General features: G+C 34.2%; 1 protein-coding gene across 2 annotated transcripts in view; it reads right to left on the minus strand.

Moving 5' to 3' along the window:
- Positions 1–6,000: 6,000 nt before the first annotated feature.
- BCKDHB (branched chain keto acid dehydrogenase E1 subunit beta) overlaps positions 6,001–21,175 on the minus strand; it is a 182,409-nt gene continuing 167,234 nt past the window's right edge. Inside the window, exons 8-10 of one of the 2 annotated variants that reach the window (XR_002781498.1) lie at positions 17,876–17,943; positions 7,930–8,078; positions 6,001–6,264 (exon numbers count right to left, since the gene is read on the minus strand). Coding sequence is in view for 1 of the 2 variants with exons in the window: in XM_023533445.1 (XP_023389213.1) it covers positions 7,938–8,078 (141 nt within the window). In the remaining variant the exon portion in view is untranslated. The remainder of the gene's footprint in view (positions 6,265–7,929; positions 8,079–17,875; positions 17,944–21,175) is intronic. The other variant, XM_023533445.1, reaches the window with a different exon arrangement.

A 21,175-nucleotide genomic window follows, 5' to 3' on the forward strand; every position in this document is an offset into this window, starting at 1 on the left:
AAAAAAAAATAAATGAACTACATCAAACTAAAAGTTTTGTACAGCAAAGGAAACCATCAACAAAACGAAAAGACAACCTACCGAATGGAGGAAGATATTCACCAATGATACAGCTAATGAGGGGTTAATATCCAAAATTTATAAAGAACTCATACAATTCAATACCAAAAAAACAAACAATCTAATTAAAAAATGGGCAGAGGACCTTAATAGACATTTCTCCAAAAAGGACATACAGACGGCCAAAGGAAAAGGGAATTCTTGAGCACTGTTGGTGGAATTGCAAAATGGTGCAGCCACCATGGAAAACAGTATGGAGGTTCCTCAAAAAATTAAAAATTAAAAAATTAAAAAACCTATGACCCAGCAATTCCACTTCTGGGTATTTATCTGAAGCAATCCAAACCACTAACTTGAAAAGATATACGCACCCCTATGTTCATTGCATTTACAGTAGCCAAGATATGAAAGCAACCTAAGTGCCCATCAATAGATGACTAGATAGAAAAGATATTGTAGAAATATACAATAGAATATTTCTCGGTCATAAAAATAATGAAATTTTACCATTTGTGACAACATGGATGGACCTAGAGGGTTTTATGCTAAGTGAAATAAGTTAGAAAAAGACAAATACCACATGATCTCACTTATATGTGGGATTTAAACAACAAAGTAAACAAAGAAACAAAACAGAAACAGACTCATAGCTACACAGAACAAACCGATGGTTGTCAGATGTGAGTGGGGGTTCTGTGGGCTGGATGAATAAGGTGAAAGGATTAAGAAGTACAAATTGGTAGTTACAAAATAGTCGTGGGCATGTAAAGTACAGCATAAGGAACATAGTCAATATTATTGTAAAAACTATGTATAGTGCCAGGTGGGTACTAAACTAATTGGAGAGATCACTGTAAATTATATAAATGTCAACCAGTAGGCTGTACACCTGAAACTAATATGAAATAATACTGAATGCCAACTATAATTGAATAATAAAGAATTGATAGATAATAAAAACAAAACAAGAAAGAAAGAAAAAAATCAAACATAATACAAAGACTAGTCATAAAGGTAAAGGGTTTTCCCCAAGTATATTTTATTAAAAACATGTGAACTTTCTTCTTTCGAATTGAATATATTCTAAAGCATTTAGAATAAATGAATTAGGATGCTTTGGGTTACAAGCAACAAAAGTCCAACCTGAACAAAGAAAAAGGTAGTTCATTGAAAGGATCTAGGGCAATTCCTCACAGAATAAAAGGGAGAATGGAATGGTTGTGTCTGCATGTGGCTGAAGTAGAGCTGGCTTTGGGGTGACTGGCTCCTGAGACTGGAACCCAGCCAGGACTCACTCCTCCTTGTACTGCAGCTTTCCTCAGTATACTGGTTCCATTCCTTTTCAGATGAAGATGGCCTTCCTCCATAGGGACAGTGGCCATAGGTCCCTCCAAAATATCTTCTCAGACCTATTTGTTTAAAAAATCCTAAAGGCTCTAGTTGGCCCAGTTTCGGTCACTTTCCATTTCTCTGTGGCCAATGGTGTCCATCCTCTAGCCCAGTCTCAAGTCTGCGGATTCTACCAATCAGAAGGGAAAAAGAGCACAGACAGGGCCACTGGGCAGATATATGTGAGGCAGGCTGACTCCATTTGTGACTACAAGAACAGAGATTAAGAAAATAAAAATTACTGACAATCTCATCACCCTCAAATTAATATTTCTGAATAAGCATTCTATTCTGGTTTGTCCATTTGCATACATTTTAGTGTACAATGCTGTCACAGAGACACTTAAAAATACATTGTTTTGAAATCTATCTGAAGAAACAGGCTTTAATACACAAAAAGAATGCTTCTCTCTTGGGGATTCTTGGGGTCTAGTCCTACCTAACGGACTATTTCTGTTCCTGAATTTCCATGCCTCTGGTGGTATAAAATATCGAATACTATCAAACTGTCACTTTAAATGTCTACATTATCCAAAGTGGTCTCTTATCTAAGTACTTTTCAGGTACAAGATCTGATTCAGGTATAGGCCTGAATTTCCTTTCATTTATTTGTTCACCAACATATTGAAAGCCTCTGTAGACCAAGCACTGTTCTAGGCTCTGTAGAGTTGGTAGGAAACAAACGGATCAAACCCCTGCCTCTGTGGAGTCAGTAAAACATTGTGGATGGAGGAAAAACAATTCCAGGATAATAAGTAGGTAGGCAGTCCAAATGATCAAGATGACATTTTTAAAATGATTATTTTAACTCTTTATAATCACTGTACTTTTGAAAATTCATAGTAAATAAAATAGACTAGCCAAGTAAGTCTCAGCAAGAAACTAAAGGAGTTTTAGTACTTTGATAATTATTTTCCTAAAATGATGGAATAAAATATCCCAATAGCAAAGACCTTTGCTTATCAATACTTTGGGTAAATGATTAGATTTTGTTAAATAACTTCCTCCCCTCAAAGGACCATGATGGTTTTAACTGACACAGGCACAGACATTACATGGCCTTTACTTTCTGCCATCATGATTACATAAAAATGTATCTCCACTCTTACAGGACACAGACATTATAAAATGAAAACTTTCATTTATATTTATGAAAAAATAACTTTTCAATTTTACAGCTTTATTTTTCTCATTTGGAACTATCTGCTTTTAACTTTATTATTTTTCTCACACTTGTGCTTCTTCCTCTTTATGCATCTTCACATTCTTGTATTTTCAGTTTCTTTTTAAAAGATTTAAAGTCTATGAATTTACCTCTGAGCAAAATCCTGGCAGAAGCACATCAGTGATCTTATGCTCTAAATATTTTGTAATTGTTTTACATTTCCTCCTTGGTTCCACAGTGACTTAGCTGGGTGCCTTTTTTTTTTTTTTTTAATCTCTAAGTAGTTGGAATATTTGCCATTAATTTGGGACATAGTCAGAAAACATGATGGCTTTTAATATTCCTTGAGGAATTTACTGTTATTTTTCTGTGTGCCTTAGTACATGATTGATTTTTAACTGCTTATATGTACTTTAAAAGGTGATATATTCTGTTTACAGAGGCACAAAGTTTAAAATATATTTCTATTGACCTAACCCTATTACTTATTATTGTCTACTTCATCTAACAAATTGAAAGTAGGGTGACGAAGCCTTCTTTTACGACTGTTCTGTCCATATCTTCTGTATTATAAGTGTTTGTTGACATTTGAATTACGCATTTATAAAGAATTTAACTGTCATATCTTTACTGTGGTATATTCCCTTTGTCAAATGTGGAACATTTGTTTCACACAGAAAATGTATTTAAGACAATTATTTAGGTGTATCATTTTTATTTAACTTGTTTCCATTCTTACTTCCAGTATGATTTCCTCATCCTTTTTCTAATTTTATTTTTCATTTTCCTGGCAAATATCTTGAATTACCATATTCAGGAAGGTATCAGATATCAGGGTTTCTAAATCTTTGCCCGTGCATGAATATTTTCTATTTCTTTTCAAACTAGATGGCCTAGGGGAGCATATGTATCAGAGTCTCCAAACCTCACACCTCTCTGGAAATTCCAACCCCTCCGCCAAGAATTTCTGCTAAAGGTAATGTTGTATCTCTATCTGGTTAACATCTATCAGTTGTCTTCTCAAGTGTACTTGGAACAGGTAAGAGTTTGAGAACGAGTCTTTTAGAATTTAGTGTCCATTGAAAAGACTATAGCTACATTTTGTTTCACAGCAACCCGACTTTCCATTCTGAGGTCCCCAGCCGGGCCTGGGCCAAGGCCATCTCTGTGGCTAGTACTGGATGGCACTGGGATTGGCAGCCCCTCTGGACCCACATGCAGTGAGGAGAAGGAGTTCTCTAAACAAACGGCAGATCTGTTACTAGAAGGTCGGGGCAGGGATGCCAGGCAGCCAGAAACCACATGGGTCCACCAGAGACAAACTGATGGGAAAGGGGTTTCACTAAACTGAATGAGATGCCTATGGGATATCTTCTCAGGATTCTCACCAAGAGTTTTTATATTATGTGATTTAAACCTAAGGGATTGGATTGAGGTCATTTCTGGAACTTGGACCTCATTTCTTTTTCTAATGTACACACATCTGTTTACTTAGCTTGGATAATACCTATCAGTTGTATAGAACATGGATATTATTTTTTTATTCTGAATGAAATTGATTGGATAATTTGAACTACAGAAGATTAAATTCACTTATATATCCCTGCTGTCACAGGAAGCAGACATTATTATGCTGAGGCTGAGTAGTGGGGGATTTTGAATTTGGCATTCGATTTAACGTCTCGAGTGCCTTCTCATCACTATTTTCTTATTTTCACAATATGGAACATCTGTTTCATATAAATAAATGTAATAAAGACAATGACTTAGATGTATATGCACATCTTGTGCCACGGACTAAGTTTAGTATTAATTTAAGCCATTTATTCTGGAAGGGAGGGGGATATTTACTGGTGGGGACCGCAGGGCTAACTGAAGCGGAGTGGAGATGGGAATGCTTTCATACTCAGGCACTTAGTGCATAGATTATCCCCACAGCTATCCTCATGCTTGCTAATGCAAACACAAAATTAAAATAAAATTAAAATGGCTAAGGAAAAATTCTTACAATACCAAATGAGTACAAAAAATAGTATTAAAGAGTTACTAATGGCAATATAACAAAATAAGTAACACTAACTAAAAGCATAAATATCAACTAAAAAAATAAGTTCCGCTAAAACACATATGTTCAAATAGAATCCACTGTAGCAGGTCGAGATGTGGTTGACTACCGCACAGTCTCTGTTCTGCTGGATGGACCACATGAGCGCAGAGTTCCCAGCATGGATGCCTAGAGCTTTTCGTGGAGAACGGAGACTGAAGCCAAGGTCCACACTGAGTTTTGGTGTCTTAAACTCAGACAGTCCTGTCCTGTAAGCCAAATGGATTCCCTAAATATTTTCCAAATTTGTTGCTGACATACACATCTTTTCCCATCCTACATTATACAGGCGATTCTATTTTTAAACCCAAACCAGGGCTTTATTATTACTCCTAACAAATGTTTTGGTTCTTTATTTCAGCCCCTGCCATCCAGAATCTTTGATAAAGGGCTTTTCCTTTACCTGTAAGTTTCTGGCAAATTTGCAAAAGTTACTTTCTGTATCCTCCTCCAAAAAGCTGATCAAAATAAACAGGACACAATTTTTAACCTATAGTTTGAATGTAATATATACATTTGTAATTCTAAGAAAATGTCCATTTTTCTCAGTGTTTATAAAGGAAAACACACATGCCCCTGTTTCTCTGCTTCTGGGGGTGAATCTTTCTGCTGAAACTGGCGAGATGAAACTTTTGGAATCTACGAGACTGGAGGTGGGTCTAATAGCCTACCTCGGAGGGCAGGGCCAGGGAGAGGGACACTGCAAAGGAATTCTCAGGCCGTTCAGGCCTGTCTAAAACTATGGTGAAGGGTTAAAGAGGTGAGGTAAGAAACAAGAGGCCTGGCAAAGTCCTCGACAAGGACGCTTTCTCCTATTGGTGCCTTTTGTTGCTGCTAATGCTGTTTTTCTTTTTAGCTACGTAAAAATATAAAGAACATGGGGGGGGAGAAAACCACATTTGTTTTATAACATCACCACAAAAAAAAAAATCAACTACAGCAAAAGCTTGATACCTTTATAACTTAAGACTGGCTCATGATGTCCATCTCCCCAAATTAGGAAGAGAAGCAGCAAGAATAATCCTGTCCCCCATGCTCTGGAAAAAGTGAGCACGTTCATCAGCTCACCTTGTCTCAACAAGAAGTAAGAATGAGGAAAAACATTCCAGAAGCTTTATCAATATACAACCACCTTAGCCATAAAGAACTAAACCAAATACAATAAAGTTGAAAATTCAGCATTTCTAAACATTTCACTTTTACTCAGATCTAATCAACAAGTTAACAATCTATTACTCCGCCACAAAACTCTTTTTACTAATGAAAAAAAGGACACACAACCTGAAGACAATCTAATTTTGCTTTATTGAATACTATACCACATCCAATATTTACAGATGTAATTAAATGAAATTTATATGACTATCATATGGATCATTTAAAAAATTAATCTGAAATACTCAATACAATAACTAATTCATAATTTTTCAGCCAATATCCATCATGGTTGATTTAATAAAAACTATTTTCAAGAAGAGTTAAGTCTGAGGAAATATAAAAACATTCAAAAAAATATTCCGTATCTAGTCATAATCTTCCAGTTTTTCTGTAAAAGAAATCAATAACAATTATAGACATTCTGGCTACCATGAATTACATATAGATTTTTCTCAATTTCATGACTACTTTCTTTAATGCCGTATTTAACTTTTATCATAGTTTCGTGATAGGCTTAAATATTTTTCCATTATCATAGTTTTGAGATAGGCTTAAATTTTTTTTTTTTATGTTTAAAAGGAATATATATCCAAATATAAAACCAGCTCCTAAATATTACTTTAAAAATAACAAGGCATGTGGCCACACATTATTATCTTGACTCTCGATTATGATGGTCCATAGAAGGGAACAAATGGACTACAAAATGAGAATCTCCTAACCAGTCCTAAGTGTGACAATATAGTATCACCAGATGCAGTCACAGACATTAGGAGAATATGAGAAATACAGCACCTACCTCTATATGTCTGAGAGAATACCAGGGATGTGTGGACTAATGGCCCTAACTCACATCTGCAACAACATTCTTAGAATAGAATTACAAAAAGTGTGGAGGTCCAAGTGGCAGAAGTGGGGCATCAATTTGTCTACCTACACAAATTTAAAGATCTCTATTTCTCTCTGGTTTTAGGTGAGCTAGTTTTACTACCCATACACAGAATTAAGAAATTTAACATTTCTTATCTTTAAAACGTGTGGGCTGTGTTATTATCCAGAGTTCTCCCTTTTCTTTTGAAAGATCATGGTATTTAAAAATGTATTATTATTTTTTGGACAACCTAGACATTAAAAGGCAAAGCATTAAATCCTATCTATACGTCTGAACCATTTGAAAAATACCAAAGATAAAATAAGTGTCAGTGATAGCAACTTCTATAGTATTAAAACCCTGAAAACTAACAGCTTTTAATGATATTCATTGTTGCTAGACTAACACTGCTGGAGGGGCATATAAGAATGACTTAGAAATTATAATGAAAAAAATATCATTGATTATCCACAATTTAAAACCATTCACTTCTCAAAAAGATTCTGGAAACGATAGTGGTGCCTGATATATACATATATATAAAATCTTTTTGGGGGGGGGGTCCATGTTGTCATTTTTTATTTATTTATTCCCCCCCCCCCCCACTTCTCCCCTGTCCTCTGGTAACAACTAGTCTATTGTCCATTGATATTGATTTTTTTTTTTTAAATAAAAATTTCCCTTGTGTACAATTAATAGGTTTTTTGTTCAACAAATCTATTTTTCAGATAATATAAAGGCAAATTTCTGAATGTTATGGATCATCATGTAGTTGAAATCACTGGAGTCCAAATTAATGGTGCTTGAAGGGCCATATTAAATAACAGATATTATTCCTATCCATGAAGAGTTTGAATGACTCATAAAAGTTTACAGAAATGAGGGTAAAAGTTAAACAACAAGGTAGGGTGTGTTTGCAATCAAATCACAGCACAGTATCCTCATCTAGTGCTTATGCAGTGCTAACAGATGCATGCACTGGTTTTACAGAAATCAGATAATATGTATGCTTAACATGTTCTATTAAATGTAAATATACTATAAATTTAAATTTTTTTCAGAAAGACACGTTTTGTTGTGGAAGTTACAATTTACCAACATACAACACACTGATGAACGTTGTTCTTTGGGTAAGAACACGGGGCCACACACTAGTTTTCTTAAAATGCAGGGCAGACTTACCTTTGTTGTCAATAGTTGATCATTTTTCGAAGGGCGTCATAGCACTTCCATTTGTCTGGGATGTAGAATGGCTCAAAAATGTGCGGAAACGGTGTATCATACCCACAGACTCTTGATATAGGAGCCTCCAGGTTCAGGAAACATTCTTCCTGCAGAGAAGAATATAGATGGTTAACTTTAAGAAGATGTCTTTTTATCCAGAGATGAAATATTTCAACTTAAAATACAATTGCACCTAAGGGAATTAAAATAATTCAGTGTGTTAGAATGTAAAACAAAGCAGGTTTAAAAAGTAGGTAAAAAATAGCATCTTTGGAATGGTCCCAGTTCTACTTAAAATATGTTTTCATGTATGTATATGTATTTTATATCTACATATATATTATTTGAGCCAAACTGGAATTATAACAAACATACTGTTCTACAAATATAAGTGGAATATAAGGCATGACAAAATCATAACAAAATGTTCGCAATAAACTCTACAGCTCAAAATTAGTGATGGTATATGTTTTCTCTTATTTCCTGTATTTTTCAAGATTTATATACAATAAACATATATTACTTTCATAATAAATGTTTGTAATTACACAGTCAGACTGAACTTCTACAGTTGCTTGACTGTGTCCTGGTCTCTCTCATAAACAGGCTTCTGTAGATGCCTTAGGTCCTCTGGCCACGGACGCCCCAAGCCCACTGATCTCAGTCTGATGTGCACGCATCTCAGGTCTCACTTTAGGAGTCACCTCTGCTGGGAAGCCTTTCTTGACATCTCCCCAACCCTGCACCACCAAAGACAAAGAAAGGGCTTCTGCCCTGAGCTCCGACAGCACAATCCACTCACTGTAGTTGCCCAATAATCTGTCTTCCTTGAGAGACTATGAATTCCACGAAGCTAGAAATCTGGTATAGAAATGTAAAATCTCAACTACAGAAAAATTCTGTAGTAAATTATCTTCAGAAAAAAAATATTCAGGTGACAATGTAAAATTAGAAAATAAAATTTTTAGAGAAGTAAAAATATCTAAAAAGAGAGATATGATTAAACTATTCTTATGAAGATGATATTAATTTTCCCATTCACAGCTATTACCTGAAAATAAAACTTTTGGTTGTTTTATATACCCACTTTCCACATTGCCTTACTTCACCGAGGATTTGAGCAGGTCTACATTTTCTTACATTTTACTAATTGTATTTTTAAATTTTCATTTGAGCAGAAATTTTTACATGAAGAAATCCTGATGCCCGATGCTTGGTCCCTACCCTCTGTGTATATTTCTTCCTGTATATTCAGGCAGAAAGGGCACAGGAATGGGACAAATTAGCTTCAAAAGGCACCAACTGACCATTTACACACCTCTCCCTGCCCCCAGTAATCACTATGACTGACAGTGTCCAGTAACAAATAAATGTTGATTTTCCTAACAATAGGAAATCTTCAACAACTTGAGAAGTTTGCATACATATTTAAAGAGTCACCTAAGAAATTCCACTATTAATAAGCCCCAAAGAGATGGCAGATCAGGTGAATTGTTTCTTGATTGCAGTAAGTAATTTTAAAGGTATTTAAATTTTCAGTTTGGGATTAACTCAGTTTTCCTACTTTAGTTGATTTTCCATCTTCATTGAATAATGCAGTCTTCATAAACAAACTATGCATGGACACTGCAAAATACAGAAAACCAAGGGCAAAATATTTTGCTAAATGCCTTTGATTTTGCACTTGTTATAAAAAAATTTCTTTGTAACTAGTACCCTGGAGAGCTGTCCTACAACAAAATCATCTATCAGTGTTTATGAAAATCACTCCCTTTAACATAATAACTAAAATTATCAAACTTAAAATTTTTTTCAAATAGCAATACTTCTAATTCCTCAAGAATGAGAATCACTCCTCATAGGAATACATCTAAATCTTTGCACAGGCATAGAAAAAGGTCTGAGAGTTCACACTTTGAACTATAAACCAGGGTCATCCATTGAGACTGAGAGTGGCAAAGAGGTAAGGAAGCACTCCACTTTGTACTTTATAAATACTGGAGTTTGTATGACACAAAATTAAGTTTGTGATTAAATGGCATAAAGGAAATAAAGGAAAAAATGAAATAAAGGAAAAGACTAAAATAAAGAATCATCTTATGTGAATAAAAGTTCCTATTTTATGTTCTAAAAAATTATGATTTTATATGTAGCTCTTCCTTTAGAAACAATTACTATAAGTTACATGGAATTATATGATTATTTTATACTATTTATAAGTATATAAATGTATTATAAAAATCATAGATGACTATGATTAACCACCTGAAACAGTTTAAAATTTTAACATTTACTAAAGAATATTATAGAGACACATTATTCCTTCTGTGGACTTGTGTTAAAACTTTTTTTAATGCAATTAGAAATAAGATATTTGGGTCAAGCAGCTGTACACAGTTCCTTCCCACTGAACTGGTTCACATACAAATGATTAATGTGTGAGCATATGTTTTTTCAGGCAACCATCGAAACAGGGCATCCTTGTTCTCCATCGATTTTCTTCATACAGAAGCTGTACATACACATACACACACACACACACACACACGGACACACACACACACGAGGAAGGAGAGGGGAGAGAGAGAGAGAGAGAGAGAGAGAGAGAGAGAGAGAGAGAGAGAGAGAGAAATGTTTGGATATGTCTTTTTGTAACTATGAGAATTTTCTTTCTAAAATATGTTCATAAGAATAGTAGCCAGTACTTAGGATACAGCAGGGATGGTTGCTAAATGAATGAGTCTTATTTTATCTCACTTAATTGTTTTAACAAATTCATGAGGTAGGTCTTATATTCCACTTCACAGATGAGGAAACCAAGGTGAAGGAATTTGTCCAAGTTATAAACATAGCCAAGTAAGATTGAAACCTGACTACAAAGCTCATATTCTTAGTCACTCTTCTGCAGTTTTAAGGTACTACTATTGAAGATAGCGATAACAACAACAACAACAAAATAAAGTAGAAATTAAAAAAAAAATGATGAAATAGATGGCAGGCTGTTTTACAACAGAACTTCGGTTTAAGTTCGGTCTAAGAAGCCTCTTCCATATGTATAAGGAAGTTAGGTAAGAGCTAAGAAGCTGAAAGTACATACCTCAGCATGAAGGCAATGCCCCTAGGAATAAACAGATGGTCCTGGGGATCAGAAAGCTCCTAGGCTATCCTAAATGATTCAAATAAGCATAACTCAAATTGTTTATATATTAGCCATCTGGCTTGCTATGCATATTATAACCAGAAAAGAAGCAGACAATGTGAAATAACAATTCCATGTCATAAAAATCATAAACAGCAGGCAAAATGAATTCTTTATTTGCCTATTTTCTGTAACAAAACAAAACAAATTTATTGTTTCAAAAGTATCTTGTTAAAATTGCAGAGGACAGAGATCCTGTAAATTTTCTAGGAGGTGAAAGAGGATGAGAAAAAATAAAATGATCTATTATTGTTTTAAGGTAAATAAAATATTACTGATAGGTTTTTAAAAATTGTACTGCAATTATTCTTATGTTTTGGTGAATACAATGTAGGTTATATGCTGTATATATGTATATGTAAATGTGTACAAATTGGGGCTTCTGTGGGCTCACTCAGGGTCTCTCAACACTTAACCCCATTTCTCCATTAGAGTTTTAAGTACATCAATTATAGATTCTCCTGTCACTGTGTCATAGGAGTTACATCACTGAAATCAGTCTCAAGCATTCCATACTGTGGCTTTTGTCTCTCTCAATAAATCTTTTTGTTGTTTTTATTGCAAAGCTGCATAATATAATTGATATGGCATGGAATTTGGAATTGTCTGGAGGAAATTGTTCTACTATGATTTAACCTCTCCAAGCCTCTGATTACTCAATAGAAAAACAAAAGTATTAAAAATTCTGCTATTGTATCATCCGATTGTTTTGTAACAGTATTGTTATCTTGCCTAATTACCTCTCTAGATTGTGCAGTAGCATATGAAGAGTACCTGGTTTCGTGCCTGACACATCATGGTGCTCAATAACTGCTAGGTTTTTTGTTTTCCTATTAAGATTTTCCAAGTTTATATAATAAACACAAGGTATTTGAAATGATAGACCAAATCACTGAAGACAGGATTCTGGTACACAGAAGAGTCAACCCCGAGAAATAATATCTGTGATAACACAGAGCCTGAACAGCTACTATTTACTGGAACACTTACTATGCCTTAAAAAATGTAAGAAAATACCAAAACTAAGCACTAAATGAGGACGGAGGGTGGGCTACACACAGGCCTCAAGGAAAGGCAGGGCCTGGTGCTGCCCCCTAGTGGAAAGCAGGAAGCCTGGACACTAATTGCCAGTTGCTGGGGCTGGAATGACATTTACGTGCGGCTGGTAAAGGCAAGAGCTCCGTATAAGGCAAAAATTCCCTCCAAGTCATGCTACTATAGAAAAATAGGCTGCCAGTCAGTTACTGGAAGGTTACAAGTAAGAGAGCCTGGTAGATAACAATGTAATCAAGGCATACAACTTCAAAAAATGAGTTGAGAATAAAGTTCGTAGATATCATTTGATTTATTTTTAAAGCAGTCATTATTAGGCTTTTGTTTTTTAATTTAAGGCAATTTTGGGCTCAGAATTCTTTCTAAGAACAATTTTAGAATAATTTTTACTCAGGTTTTCTAATGACAGAAAGCTAGATATAGCCCATTGTGCAAGAATGCATATCATTTTGAGTTGGAAAGTTATGAAGTTCAAAGTGAGATAAGAAAATTTAGGTCTTTTATGTATGTTCCTACTTTCTTAAGCTGATATTGGCTGACGAAATTCCTTTTTTTTTTTTTTGGCCTGAAAAACTATTCAACTACTTTTTCTAAACATTTAATGGAAAGTCAGAAAAGCAGGACCCTAGTAAGAAGCACATCGCAACTCCGAAATGACATACGCTGCTTAGAGGATTATCTGATAAATCAGGATTTAATGTTCCTCCTTGGAGCAATGAGAAAAATCAGTCCCCAGCTTAATTTCAGAGTAGTAACTCAAAAAATTAATTTTTAAATTACTTTTCAAACAAAATAAAGCTCCAGGTTATATTACATAATTGTTATTTAAACTATGAGAATATATTTTGTTTTTTTGGGGGGGTGGTAAATTAAGCTATAAATGTAATGAGCACTGAACAAGACAAATATGGATTGTAGAGTTATCATTTTTTCTCTAAGAGAAAACATTAAGAACTTTAAATGATTTGTGAACACGATTAGTTTTGAACCTGAAATCAATAACACTTGGTCCTTGTCAATTTTCATTAATAATAAAACACTGGAGATTTTGCTTCTAAATGCAATTAGTTTTCTAGAGGTCATAATGAGTAGTGGGTCATAATGAGCAGTGCAAGAGTTAAACTCTAAAAATATGAGAAAAACTAAACTAATACACCAAAATGATGTATATTTGATAGCTTTAAAGTCCATGAACTTAGAGACTTATTTTTGATTATGTTTATCAGTTCTAGTTATTTATGTAAGGTTAAACTTCTCCCAGCTTCCAAATAGTATCAGAAAATATTTGCTTTAAATTTGTTTTAAATCTGCCATGAAAACTTCCCCATAGCCAAAACGTGACTTTTAGCACATGAAAAAAAAAATGACTCTAGTAGCTTAAATCACACATTCTCAGCAAATTAACCACAGAAAGCTGTGAAGGTACTATGCCAGCAATTCCAAATTAATCTCATTACTGAATTAAATAAAAGCAATCTTACTAATGTAAAATAAACTATTTTTCATTTAAGCTAATGATTTAAATAGTATGTACCATATTTTTAAAAGACCTTAAAAATATATACATGTTAGTCTGTACCAATTTTCTGTATAGCACACATTTGTGAAATTAATTCTTCAGACAGCAGAGTCCCTAATCCACCCCCAAACTAAAAGGATGCTCCCCAAACATTAGAGCTGTGTTTATTTTATTTTTTTAATATCATGTACATGAGATGCATTCAACAAACACTTGTTGATATGAGGTCTCTCACTGTTAAGACACAATTGAAGCAATATAGCTAAATAAAACAGTATATGAATATAATTTTATAGAGATTTGTATAACACCTGAAACATTATAATTAAGTCTATTTCAGCAAAGCTTCCATGTAAAATCATAATCGTGACTAAATTAAAAACTGAGATCTCTATTACTTAACTTCATTGGAATGTCTTCAATGTCTGCTGACTTTTTAAAAAATTCTGTTTCTTCCTCTTTAACGAAAATTACTGGCAATTTGATAAAATTTTTGTTTCTCAAGATTGTTTTCAGCGAGTTAAAGAATGCAACTGAATTCTAATTTAGGGTTTTCATTTAAATTTCAATTCCATTTTAAAAATGGAAGCTTATTTTCTGAAGTTAGAAATACTATTTCTGATCTAAACAGGTCTCCCTGAATACAGTCTAGCTATCTATCACAAAGTTTAGCATGGTATTAAAATATGCATAGAAATAATTCATGGTTTGAATTCAATACTCATGTCAGAATATAAACATGTTAATGTAAAATTATCTATGAATCTCAATATGGTAACTATTGAAACTGAAGTAGAACAAATTTCAATATCAAAATTTAACATTAAAATCAATAATTTATTACATGATGTAAATTGCTTTCTTCTCAAATGAGTTTTATAAATTTCACTGTTTTTAAAATCAAAAATAAGTGAAAGCAAGTGACAACTCATTTCTAGAATTTATAATCTTACCTAAAATCACTTTAAAAAGTACAGAGTGCTCATTATGGCCCAGGGACTACACCAAATACTTTATAAATGTTAACTCATTTTAATTCTCATAAAAAACTAAATTAGCAATCACAAAGGTAAAACTAGCACTCTATCCAGACCACTTTGGTTTTCCAAGAAAAACCTGTAAATCTCTGGTTCTGTTTTCAAACTTTCCCCTAGCTAGATACAGTACTGAGCTATGACCCAAAGCTGCCTCACCACTTTTACCTGAAGAGCCCTGTGAGAAACAATAGCTAAAAAAAACATTTCTTCATTAACCTGCCTAAAACACATTCTGTTTATTTGCTGAAATTAGTCTACAGTGATGTTCTGCGGCTTTAAAAGTTCAAAGTTTAAAGTTTAAATTCTGTTGAGATACGTATACTATGTGCACATTTGACATTAAAATGTACTGTGGCTACATTTCTTTTGTTAAAACAATTTATATTCAATAGAAGAGGGAAAAAAGGCAATGCTCTCAAATTTCCACAGCCACTGAAGCTTCTCAAATTTTATAGTTCAAAATTCTTCCTATAGAAGAAGGCATCAACGACACCAAGTTTGAAAGTGGAATTTCTTTAGACTGTGGACACATGATAAACATAAGCGACCTGCAGTCCTGGCTCATCTCATGAACAAATCGCTCTCTGTAAGGTAGGATTTTTGCTTGGCTTGGCACCAGGAAATTTTAAATACTCCTGTAGAGCAACTTTTGATGATCCCACAAAACATTCAATTTTTCTGTTTGTTTTTCCACAAAATTCTTTGTATAGCATTCTAACACACCACTAAATGGTACTCGGAAGGCAGAAATCAATTCTGGCAAAAGCAACCTGATGATTCCTTTGTCTCATAAAAAAAAAAAATACATATATATATATATATTACTTTAGAATTTGGGGGATTAAATCTGCATTAAAAATCTAGGATCTGTCACTCTCTCAATTTTTTGACCTGTTTTTTAAGTTTCAAGACTAATTATAAAACAAAACTACTAGAATAGAGTGATTTCCCCCTATCTGGCATCATCTTTCTAAAAAGTTTGAGAAGCTAGATAAAAAATAATAATAATGCCTAAAATATTTGCTATTTTACAAAAGAAACCCCTGTTACGATATGTCTTTTTATTGCTTTTTCTCTTTAAAAATGTTAGGTTTCTGTTTATGTTTAAAAGAATGCTAAAACAAATGCTAGATGTAAAAAAGGCAAGGAAAAGGGAATAATCAACTTCATTTTATCTACATAATGCCAGAAGAGATCTGTCTATGTTTTTTCCTGAAATTAAACTCACTTTATTTTAAAGTTAATCTTGGGTGTCATAGCAATACAGTCTTTAAGCTTGGCTTTGCTAAACGAATAAATAAGACCAAGTTATTTTTCAGCAGTTTAATTCTGGTCACTAAATTACTGCCATTTTACTAAGAAAAGCACAGCAGAAAGAAATGTTCTAAGCAATATCAGTTATTAGAGAGATGTGGTCAAAAACTCGTTAATTGGATCTCTGTATTAGTTGCACTTTCAAAGTTTAATAACTGAACAAATTAACAATGCAAACAAGTTTCTGGCAGGAATCTCTGACCTGAGTAAGAAAAGGCTTGTAAGTGCTCTTACTATTTATATAAGGATGACTTTTGCTAACATGATGAATTTTACCTATTCATTAAAACAGTCTAGCAACTGTAATTTTGTCTGTATCCAATTAAAATAAAATACAGAATCTCAAATATATTTTCCTCTTTACTGTATTTACATATTTATGTTTTTACCTTTAAAGTTGGTTAATATTTCTTACAAAGAAGTTTTTCAGGTTGAATGTCTATGCATTTGCATATACACATTTTTTTATAATAGAATTTTAAGAAGCTAGATAAAAAAAAAAATGGAATTAGAGGATGAAATACATATGCCTCCTTTTTTTACTCCTAATACTGAGTAAACTGTAGATTTATAAGAGGAACCCGAGTCTGCACATATGCTAACACTGTCTGTATTGCCTGCTCAGTGTGGACAAATTTGTAATAAGCCTGCTAAAACTATAAATACATTAACGAGGGGGTTAGTGACTTGGGACCCAGCTCTGGATACTTTTTTACAGTTAAGTAAAAATATATAATATTAAAATTTCCCAAAGGTAGTGTTTATTAATAAATTTAGGTTAACTAAATTTATATAGTTCACATAAAATAGTAATGTTCACAGAATTTATTTAGATGGACCAGAGCATTTACTTACTATTTTTATTTATTTGAAGTTGAATTAGATCACTTTCATCAGGTCCCTTAATTAGGAATCCAGAAGCTAACACACACAACACTGACGACCCCAAAGAGAGGACAGGAGTTTCCCTATTTGTCATATATCACACGTAATGATGTATATAAGCACACAGGGACGCAAACAATCAATCCTGTGCTTAATCAACACATCCTGGCCAGTATCCTGAGAAACAGCATGGTGGCCTATAGGAAAAGAGGAATTTTAACATATGTCTATCAGTTTTAGAAAAAAGAATATGCACATGCATAACGAGAACAGGAAAACCATATATTTGCTAAATAGTATAACCAAAGAGGTGTTCTTATTTAGTAATAAACAAGTGTAATTATTTGTATATTGTCACTTAACTCTTTTGACAATTTTATGTGGTCGCACAAGTGAGGAGCTGAGGCTGGCAGAATTGAAGCGAGGGACCAAGGTGCTTGCAGTTCTGCTGGTATTTACCAGCCCTCTTGGTTAATTAATCATGGATGCATGGGGAAAGACAAGATTTAAAAGTGGGCCAGAGTCTCACTTGGATACAAGGTGATTCTTGTATGTAGTACTATCATTTATACCTGTGAAAGAAAAACTGGTGGAATTATCGTCTTGTTTTTGTCAAGTCAAATCAATATTTTTTTAAAGTTTAATAAAAAGCTTTAAAAACGTTAATCACTGGTTATATTGTGTGTCTTTTAGGCTAGACTAGAAATATCTTGCAGGCTGTACAAAAACGGGAAGTGGGCTAAATTTGGCCCATGAGCCAGAATTTGCTAACCTTTGCCTTAGGACAATCATATAAAAAATGACTTATTAATTCTCATTTTTCAGAAGGAATGAACTAAGAGAACTTAGGGCAAAGAAACATAGCTTTGAATATATTTCTAGAATTCTTTCTCTTACTTTCCAAGAGCCTGTGCAGCTCTCCCTTTCTCTGCTGTGCACGTTTCTAGGAAGGGAAGGGACGAAAACTGGAAAAAAAAAAAAAAGGATTAGCTGCTTAGTGGCCCCTCCACCCCATCATTGAGGGATAGGTCTTTTTAACTAGAGTTAACAGTAGTTTAAGCTCGGATTTATGTTTTGTTTCTTTTAGATACTTGTTGGGGAGGAGATGTGCAAATGAGGGAAAGGGTGGACACGAGTGCGCATTGTTTCTAGTTAATTACTAGCAGTTTGCTTGAGTGCAGGGCATGAGCTGTCACTGGGTTCTGAAGCTGTGAATTCTCAGGAAAAAACATGTTCAATTTATGGTAGGCTGTAAGTTTAAAATTTCTTCTACTAAAAGTTTCATCAGGAAATTAAATTTGCTTCCTTTTATTTATTTTCTTATCTATGATAGACTCTAGATGAACTTAGGTAGCTAAGCAATTTGAAAAGAATGTGTCAGCTTTTTGATAGATTGGAAAAATATTTTAAATAAACATAGGTTACAAGTTTTACCCTAGCTTTAACTTAAATTGGAATATGAAATTTAATCCTCTTCTCATGGTAAATATTTTATAGCTATTCTCCACTGTTAACTCGCTTTGTAGAACTCTAAAACTAAAAAAGAAAATACCTAGAGTATTTAAAGAAATGTCTTTTGAGAATAAAATTAAATTTTTTGCAATTAAAACAACAGACAACAGATAAGACATAGCAGTTAATCTTTAATTAAAATGTAAATTTAAGTGTGGTACGGGATCTCCCTGTCTCAAACTGTACTTGCCAGCTTCAATAGTGGTTATTGGCACAGTCTCCACAGCTGGCACTGGGGTGTTTATTAAATAGCTGTGGGCTCTCATATTATAGGTGTGAAGCTAGTTGCACACACGTAAGTGCCATCAAGTGGACATGGCTGTTTGCAGACGGGACCATCCCCGTGCATGAAAGCAGACAGGCCCCAGTGTCTGGAACAAGCATTTCAGTCCTCCCTGGGAAAGTATCGCTTTTAAGAGCTCTATTAAAAAATCATATATGTATATAATATATCTGGGTTACGATGCATTAGAATTTCATCATTTTCAATTCCCAGTTCCCTAAACGAGCACGCTTATATTTGACATAACAAATCGCCAAACCACAAGGATTTTCCTTAGGTTTCCTCAAATACTAATTATGTAGCAAATCTAATTAAGTTCGTATGATTCACTTCAGCAGTAGGTACTTCAGTTACTTCAGAACTGCCAAAAGGGATCTGAAGTTTCTATTCTCCCTCCAAAACAATCATACTCCGTGCCAAACTGATAACTGTTAAACACAGCTGCAGAGCAAATGTGCAGTCTTGGTCCTGTAAATACAGTGTTCACACATCAAGCTGCCCTGCAAGCAATTTTGGATTCAGAACTACCGATTTCAGGTTTATGTTACTGTTATATGAGTATTATACATGAGTATTAAGTCACTTGTTTTATCCAGCACAGCTTGCACAGATTTCTATAATGCCATGAGTTTCCTCCACCTAAAGACGCTGACTGAAACTCTGAAAACCCCCAGTATTGATAAATATATTTGATCAGCAGCTTGCTGAATCGGTTTTCAAGCTCTATAACTCACATGAAAAAGAGTAAAGGTTGCTTTGTGTGTTTGAGAACATCCTTATGGAATAATTAACATATAATATATTTAACCTCATTCCTGAAGAAAATCCTATGTACTATGTTTACTATAAACGCTTTTCCTTTCATTACAGAAGGCAAGCATACAAAACAAACCTATGGACAAATCTGAGCTACAGAAATTAAGTTTTTTATTTCAGTAACTCAATTTCCATGGAAGGAAATTCTTTTCAGAGGGGCTCTCCAGGCTGGGTGGGTTGCCGGATGCTGAAGGCCATGACCGCATTCCCTCTGGGGCTATTAAATTGCTATAGCAACTACTCTTTCTTTCCCTATCAATAAGCAACAGCTCTGAACACTAATATTCGAGGTGGGGGGAGTGGGGAGGAAGGTTTTCTTTTCTGTGGTGACATTATGAACTAGTTTCAAGACTGAAATATACCACTTTTTGTGCAAAGCAAACAACGTCTTTGTTAACTGAATTATTTCACTAGAATTCAGCTTTATAATAAATGCAAAATTAGCGAAATCAGCCATTGTACTACAGTTTCAAAACAATGTATAAGAAGTAATCTAAGGATATTACAGCTGGACGTGGGTTATGTGTGTGGGCTTAAGCAGAAGAAGAGAATCAATTTCCAGGGAGCAAATGACATATCAGAAGCAAATTGACAACAAGAAAACAACATATGCTTCCATGCAGCTCTTGGAGTTTCTTAAAAGAAGCACACATCTTCAATAGTCATATTTCTTATTGGTGGTTATTTCTAGATATATAAGTATTACTATATATATAACTAGCCAAATTGATTACAATTTATTAAATTAAATACAACTCCCTCTTATTTAAGGAGGTAATTATTTGCCAACTTTGTCCTTACTGGCTGAAGTATCAATAGGTATATCTTTAAGCTGTGTCTCATTTTAGGTGTACAAAACCAACACTGCAAAGTGTCATGCACACTGGTTTTCATAGTCCATCATATTAGAAGTACAATGCCTGAAACAGAGTTAGCATCAGTAAACATTTGTTAACCAAACTCCAGTTTTGAATTACATTCTTGTTCACTCTGGGCATTAATGACCTTCGACACTGATGAGGCAAAAAAAAAAATCAGCAAGACAGGAAGTGGGGTGTGGAGATTTTTATTCCTTAGCAATTACTGTGCACTGTCTTACTCAACCTCCAAACGCCACACCATTGCCATTGCGATCATGTCCCTCCCCTAGTTAAGATATTCCTGGCTCCCCAAAGTTTGTTCTCTATTTATCCCTATTTCCCTCACAGCCCAGTAACAGACATACAGAGGCCCACCTTCATTGCAAAGCTTATTATTTTATAACACCACCTTTACAACAAACCTCTCTCTTCTCAAACTCTGATTTTTCCATCCCCTGCTATCTCCACATCGTTCATTTTGCTAATTTGGCACAAATGCCCTTTTCCAGGAAACCTTCAGGAGGACCTTGATGTTGATTTTTTTTTTTTAATTCATTTACTCAATCATTTGTCAATCAAATATTTCAGAGCCCGTGATGTCCCTACCTTCATAGTTTTAATATTTAGTACAGGAAATATGTATGAGGAAGTCCTAGAAACGAAGTACACAGAGGCCTGCAGTAGACACAGCAGGGAGCTATAAGTTGTACAGAATGCTCAGGGAAG

Source organism: Pteropus vampyrus, unplaced genomic scaffold (assembly GCF_000151845.1).
Source record: "Pteropus vampyrus isolate Shadow unplaced genomic scaffold, Pvam_2.0 Scaffold102, whole genome shotgun sequence".
Taxonomy (NCBI): Eukaryota; Metazoa; Chordata; class Mammalia; order Chiroptera; family Pteropodidae; genus Pteropus; species Pteropus vampyrus.